A 7,099-nucleotide genomic window follows, 5' to 3' on the forward strand; every position below is an offset into this window, starting at 1 on the left:
TAAAGTCACTCCTTCTCCCAAGGTAGTTAGGATTTCTTTTCTGTCTGGGTCCATGAGTAACCAAGGAAGTTTGCTTCCCCTCATCTCCTCACTCTTCTGACAAACATGTTGCTAATTTTGGTTTCAAGGTTTTGGATCAAAGTTTAACCTGATTGAGTCAATCGTAATTTTTCCTGGCAATTTCAGTCAAAGAATAATTTCAGCCAGTCCCGTTCCTACACTCCCGAGTTCTAATATCACATTATTAGACACTTCATGGCCTGGCTGTGCTGGACACTGAACAATGAGGAATCAACTGCTACTACAGTCATGATCTCAGATTTGTTGGTTAAGTTTTCAACATGCTTTGCGATCTCTACTCTGAGGAAAGCCTAGAAACTAAGTACAAAATGCAGACACTACTAGTGCATTTCAGGAAAGAACACACAATTTCAACACAGCAATGTATTTTAATCTGTGTGAAATCCATTTGGAAGTCAGCTATGCAGTGTAGCACATGTAGAAATAGGTGCAATTCCCATGTTCCTATAAAGTATCTGATGTTTTTCACAAAGAAGCTTTTCAGTCAAATTAAATGTACACAGATCTCAGAGCTATCATGGCCTGATGCTGCAGTTCTGGATCAAAGCCCTCTCTTGGCTACATCCAAACACTTTCTTTTTTTGCTGTCTGATAATCTTGTTGCCAGATTGCCAGTTGAAGATAACTTCATAGTGTTAGTGGTAACAGTTTTGGTGTGTCTCATTCCAAGTTCCAGCTAAATTCAAAGGCAGGTGGTGAAAATAAACTCTTTCCCTATGGAGCTGGTTAAGTTTATCATTGGCCTTTTCCAGCTGCAAGGCTGTCTTAAGCAGCAGATTTGATTTCAAGTGGAGATTTCAGGGTAACAGGCAGTGTAACCAGTGGAAACTCCAACCTGCAGCAGAAAGCTAAAATCCTTACACCAGCCCTTGGTTATTGAGTATAGTATTGGTGCACATCCACTATGGTAAACAGATTTTTATTAGACACATTAGGTAGCACACAGCATGTATAAGTAATACAGAAAACAGACACCACAAAAGTGCTTTAATTGTAATTTCAGGAAAAAAAATCTTGTTACAAAAGAAATGTAATACTAGAGCACTGGGACTAGTTTGCTCTTTTTGTACATGTAAATGGAATAATGCAGGAACTCTATCAAGCACAAACCTGGTATGTACCAAAGTGTGTTCTTTGGAGTTGAATTAAGGATATTTTCACAGTCCAGCTCATTATGAATGACCTTCTAACGTTTTCATGGTTCTGAGGATGGTGTTTTTATGGTTTTCTTGCTTTCCTCTTAGATGACAGATTTCCATCTGCAGTCAAGTTGTAACAGTGGATGTATCTCACAAGCAAGGTAAGCCTATTTATGCTCCACTTTCAGGGCACAGTGAAGGGTCATGGGTGTTAATTCATACAGTTTTGTTTACTCCAACAGTGACAAATTTAAATGTACTGTAAAAGATGAATGCAAATAGAGAAGCTGAGCTAGTGCTCATTCCTTTGAGAAAAGCCAGTTATTACAGCTAAGGAGGTGAAACAGCTTTCTAGAAGTGGGTTCAATGGGCACTTGGGAGATCAACTGCGTTGCCCTATGTTCCATATGCTGCCCATTACAGACATAAAACACCTTTTGAGACAAGACCAGACTGACTCATATAGTAGTTCAAATTACTAATATACAATTTACAGCGCAGCAGTGTGAACTTTAAGAAAAATATCAAGTTCCCTCTCATTTGTGATTGGGTCCCTTTGTTATTTTAGCTCTCCAAACTGTCTGTAATTCCTGCTAGGCCAACTTTAAGAAAAGGAATGGTGATTTAATCTCACTATGTGGAATGTCAGAGACTGGGAGTGGTTTGCTCAACTCATTTGAAGGGCACCTCAGATAGGGAGAAGGCTTTATGAAGAAGAGCTAGATAGAAAAAAAGGAACAATTGAAGGAGCACTGGATATCATGTTGTAATTTGAAGCACTTCTTTTGGATAACCAGCAGAACAAAAAAAGAAAGGCTTTTTTTTTCTTGATTTTTATTGGAAAAAAAAGTTTTAAGAGTATATAGCTGAGTGAGGCACAGTCAGATGGTAAAACATCTCTTTATCAGATGAAGTCTACTGTACTAAGATTCTTCACACCATATTGTGAGAGAACAAGAGAAGTTATTGCACTGCCTCCTTCCTCCCAGAGGTGACAACCCCTTTTTTCATCTGATCAAGAGAATGAAAAATTAACTTCGTTCCTCCCACTGCTGTAGTCTTTGTGATTATGGGGAGGCAGCATTGACCTAATGGCATTCACAGGCAGTTGACACTGGCCACCCCCTACCCTTAAGGAAATGCTTCTCAGTGCAGGCAAGAAGATGAGAAGAAAAAAAACATGCTGGTGCCCAGCAAAGCTGACAGCATGCACTGCCAGAGTATCTTTGTTCCTACACCATTTTCTTGCCCTCCAGATTACTTAGAGAGGACACCTAGTATAAACACAATCACCTCCCTATCTTTTTCCTTCTCAAAAGCTGTGATGTGCACCAAGAAAATCCTTTACCGCACTTTTCACCAAGAGTCTTTGATACTCTGTTGCCTCTGAGTCAACACAGTGTGTTTGTGATTCCTGCATGTCCTCTGGGCACTAGAGCCTTCTCTGGTCCTTTCCACTCCCAGTGTTTGAAGAGCTAGCTGTCCCAACAATAGGATCCCACAGTAGGCATACTTGGAGAAGCTGGTGCCAGAAGGCCACTCTCTCTAATTGTGGATGCAGGAATACTGATCTTTAAAACCTGCCTTAGCACCAGCTTCCCGGGGAGGCTATCAGTTTTAAAACACAACAGAACATTCATTTTTTATCCTTTCCTTGAGTATGAAAATATTGTTTATTGTTTTCTTACACCTAAGAAAGCTGAAGGGAAATGGGGAGCCAGTAAATCCTGAACCCGGGGACTTATTTCAAAACTGTTGCTTTCCCAGATTCTTTTGTGCAAACTTTTATCACTAGGTAGCAAAACTCAGCCAGATTCAACATCATGCAGATCCCAGATACAGCAAGCATGAAAATAGTAAATGTGGTTTTCTCAGTGGGCCGAGACACGAAACAATCCACAGTGTTGGGGCAGGGCCAAGCGTCGCACTTCACCAGGCGGGGCATCTGGAAGCCATCGTACATGTAATAGAACACGTACATGAAGACAGCCTCAAAGATGATCCTGAAGAAGATGCTGCTGGTGTATGTCCACCACAAGGGGCCCCGAATGTGAAGCCTTTGATTTTTTAGCTCTTCAATATCAATTTTCTCACCGTTTCTGAACCGCCTTTTCTTCTCATGCCTGGTGTAAGCCACGTGCATGGCCACCAGCAGCGCAGGTGTGGAGACAAAGATCAGCTGCAGGGCCCAGAGTCTGATGTGAGAGATGGGGAAAAAGTGATCATAGCAAACATTTCTGCAGCCAGGCTGAAGTGTGTTGCAGACAAAATCTTGTTGTTCATCTCCCCAGACTCTCTCTGCAGCCACAACCAGGATCATGATACGGAAGATGAAGAGGACTGTGAGCCAGATCTTCCCGATACTGGTGGAGTGCTTATTTACACCTCCCAAAACACCCTGCAGAGTTCCCCAGTCCATCTTCTCTTCTGTGTCCTTTTACCTGCAGGATGACACAATACACAGAATGGTCACTTTTCAAACTGTGAAAAATCAACTCTAAACCTGTGAAAAAGAAAACTTACTAACAGTCTCTCCAGAGCCATAGGCAAGTGTAAGTCACTTTCATTTATGTCACCCATATGTTTATGGATTCAAACAACTTATTAAACTCTCTTTCCAGCAGTTTATGATGGGACAAGCATACCTCAACATGGTATGCTTGGGACAAGTGTATTCCTCAACAAGGCTTTGGGCAGGAAATTAGTTCATCTTAATACAGTTCCTCTGTACATCCTCCATGTTCTCCTGCCCTTTCTGTGGTGGACTCTGGTTAGTATTTTGCCTTTCTGTGTACTTCCCAAAGCAAGAGAAATTACTATCACTGCATGAGTTAAGCCACATCTAGACAAACTAGTGTCTTCTCTAGCATTTTTTACAGGATTTCTTTACCAACACCATAGCCCTAGAAGGCTGAGGTGCTTTCTTTGTACCAGAGGCAAGCACTATTTGGCCTTTTTCAGCAGTAGTCCTTGCTCCACACAGACACCTGCAGCAGGCCTCCAAGGCTTTCTGTTGCAGCTCAGACAAGGCCCTTAATCTCAAAAGGGTAATGTTTGAATTTGCCAACACTGGTGAAAAGCCTCAAGCCAGCTCTGTCAGGACTGCATGCTTATATAGCACAAACCAGCAGGCAAAGGCAGATAGAGCAGAGCCTGCCCTTCCACATTCATTGCTATGTCATCCAAAAAAGGAGGCAGGCAGAGTCACAGAGTTGAGAAGAAAAAGCCCTCGTCTGAAGAGTTTATGTTGATTTTCTAGATGCTATCACACTCCAGCAGAATACAGAAAGTCAAACATCAGAGAAGTTCCATTTCAGCTTTCCTAATTCTCTCAAAAAACTAAAATCCACTCTTTGCCATTTTTGAAAGTAAGTTTTGCTGAAGTTCAGACCTCAGTCTCAGGGCTCAGCTTTCACTTATTGCAGCCATTTGGAAGCTATCACTGAAGTGGACAAAACACTTTGAAACCCGACCTGGGAACCTGCATAGCTGGTCCATCATGTCTCAAGGCTAGACTGGGAGAGCCACAGGGGCCATGGAGAAGAGCTCCATCTCCTCTTGGTGCTGGCTGTGTGCTGTGGGGAGAGCATGGTACCTTGCAATGCAACACAGGCCAAAGTCTACAAAAATCTCTCATTCTCACACAACAGAGAGGGGGGCAAAAAAAAAAACTTTTTACCCTGGTGCAGTTACATCCCAGCCAAAGGACAAAACGTGCCCCAACACATACCCTTGGTACGAGGGCCTAGCTTGTACGGACAAGCCTGGAGGCAAGAGGGAGAGGTCAGATTTACTGTGATGCGGAAAGGTAAAACTGGGTAAGGCAAAAAAGAAAACAACTTTGAGAAGATGACTGGAATTCCTGAGACTTCTCATGCTTTGTCTCTGCTGAAACTGGCACCATTTTATACTGAGCTAACCTATAGGCTGAGATAGCTGCATAATTCTGTTAAGAATTCCCTCATATCTGTTGCACAGTCAATAAAATGAAGTCAATTAAACCTTCACAAGAAGCTAATCAGAACTGAAAGAAAGTCTAGAAGTGCATATCGCTGAGCTGAACAGCCTGGGTTCCAAGTGCCATCTCACACTGCAGTTCCGAACCAAGGCTGCAACTTTTGGGGTAGCAAAAAACTCTTCCCCCTCTTATCTGCCACTACCGAAACACTGCAGTAGGTTGGTAGGGAGCCAATCTATCCGGACCCCCAACTTGCCAACCAAGACACCGTTATTGAAAACCGCTCCAAGCCCCCACTCTGAGTTAGTAGCTGGATGCCAGCCCCTCCCTCCCACCAGCCGACCTTTATCCCGCCGAGTTCCCGCGCGGCTGCGAGCCCTCAGCGGCGGGAAGCGGCAGGATTGCCGTCCGCTCCTGTCAGCAGGCACCCGGGGCAAGCACCGGCTTCGGCTCGGAGCTCCGACGGCTCCTCCCGGGACGGGCTGCGCGGTCCGAGCTCCGGCCGGCCGCAGTCACCGCCCCGGCCCCTGCCCCGCCGCTCCCGGGGCTCACAGCCCCCGCCCCGGCATGGCTTGCCCGGGGCCGGGGCTGCGGCGTGGCTGCCCCAGAGCCGCCGGGACGGCCCCGACCCGAGCCCCACTCCAGCACACGGGTCGCCACCCCCTCGGAGAGGTGCACAGCCTAATCCCACCTCGGTCCCGATCCCACCGCTGCGGCACGCGGGAGCCGCTGCGGACCTCACCTGGCACGGCTGGGCAGGACACAAGGAAGCCGCTGCGGACCTCACCTGGCACGGCTGGGCAGGACACAAGGAAGCCGCTGCGGACCTCACCTGGCACGGCTGGGCAGGACACAAGGAAACCGCTGCGGACCTCACCTGGCACGGCTGCCCAGGACACGCGGGACGCGACAGGCGCGCCGCGCTGCCCCAAGGTCCGCCGATAGCTGCGGAGCGGGCGGCCCCAGCCTCTCTGACCCCGAACTGTAAGGTCCCGCCCCATTCACCTGCAGCCGCTTTTAACCCGCCCCCGCCCGCGCCCGCCCCCGCCCGCGCCCCGCTCCTGCCCCCGCCCGCGCCCCGCTCCTCCGGCCGCCCGCGGAGGCGGCGGTGGGAACCCGGGGCGGAGCCGGGCCGGGCCGAGCCGAGCCGAGCCGAGCCGAGCCGAGCCGAGGGGCTGAGACGCGGGCGGCGGCGCTGGGCTCTGCCGTGCCCGCGGGGCGGGAGCTGCTGCGGGCGGAGCGGGACTGGGGCCGGTGCCCCCGCGGGAGCGCCCTCGGGTTCTCCCGGCACGTCCGTGAGCACGGGGCGCGCATCGGGCGGAGCGCGCTCGGTACCTGCAAATGCGGCCCGGCGCCCGGATTGATTCCCAAGTGTTGGCAGAAAACACGTCCCGCAGGGAAATCAGCCCCGCGGGACGCTCCGAAACTGCCCCTGAACCGGAGGAAATCGTCACCTTGAGAAAGTTGGTACAATGTTCAGGTAAAACGCAGCTCCCATAGATTTTCTCCAGGGTAAGGCAGGGGTACGGAGAGAAACCTCAGAGACCTTCTTAGAAGGCCTGAGTTTGGAAGACATGGAGTAGGTAAACTAGCTAATGAATTGATCATTAAAAATTCTCGGTAGCCAGATGTAGGGATAACAAGGGCATCAGACAGCTAAAGGCGGGATAGAAGTAAGATCTTGGTTTTTCTTTGAGAAAGAATTCCTCACTAGGGTGCACAGCCCTGATTTTACTGCTACTGCGCAGAGGGAGTGAGGATTAAAGTTGGTTTTGTGAAAGTAATCTAGCAGGAAGTATAAAGGGTGACTCAAATCAGAGTTGCCATGTGAAGATCTGTCACTAGGTGTTATTTGTCTGGTGATTGACCTCTGTTGTTCACAATAAAAAAATAAAAAAATTTCTTCTTATTATGGTACTCT

At 47.8% G+C, this 7,099-nt stretch overlaps 1 protein-coding gene across 3 annotated transcripts; it reads right to left on the minus strand.

The window, feature by feature from the left end:
* Positions 1-984: 984 nt before the first annotated feature.
* On the minus strand, positions 985-6,161 carry GJB2 (gap junction protein beta 2). Of its 3 annotated transcripts, none has more exons than XM_059465952.1 (3): positions 6,051-6,161; positions 5,966-6,005; positions 985-3,661 (listed from the first exon to the last, which is right to left on the minus strand). In XM_059465952.1, exon 3 carries the CDS (start codon positions 3,637-3,639, stop codon positions 2,962-2,964), a length of 678 nt encoding a protein of 225 aa, XP_059321935.1. In that variant the 5' UTR covers positions 3,640-3,661; positions 5,966-6,005; positions 6,051-6,161; the 3' UTR covers positions 985-2,961. The 3 variants fall into 3 exon arrangements, with proteins under 3 accessions (XP_059321935.1, XP_059321936.1, XP_059321937.1); XM_059465953.1 differs by lacking the exon at positions 5,966-6,005 and adding an exon at positions 5,921-5,960 and having other exon boundaries at positions 6,051-6,154; XM_059465954.1 differs by lacking the exon at positions 5,966-6,005 and having other exon boundaries at positions 6,056-6,138.
* Between the last annotated feature and the right edge of the window lie 938 nt (positions 6,162-7,099).

The sequence above is a fragment of the Ammospiza nelsoni genome, chromosome 2 (genome assembly GCF_027579445.1).
Source record: "Ammospiza nelsoni isolate bAmmNel1 chromosome 2, bAmmNel1.pri, whole genome shotgun sequence".
Taxonomy (NCBI): domain Eukaryota; kingdom Metazoa; phylum Chordata; class Aves; order Passeriformes; family Passerellidae; genus Ammospiza; species Ammospiza nelsoni.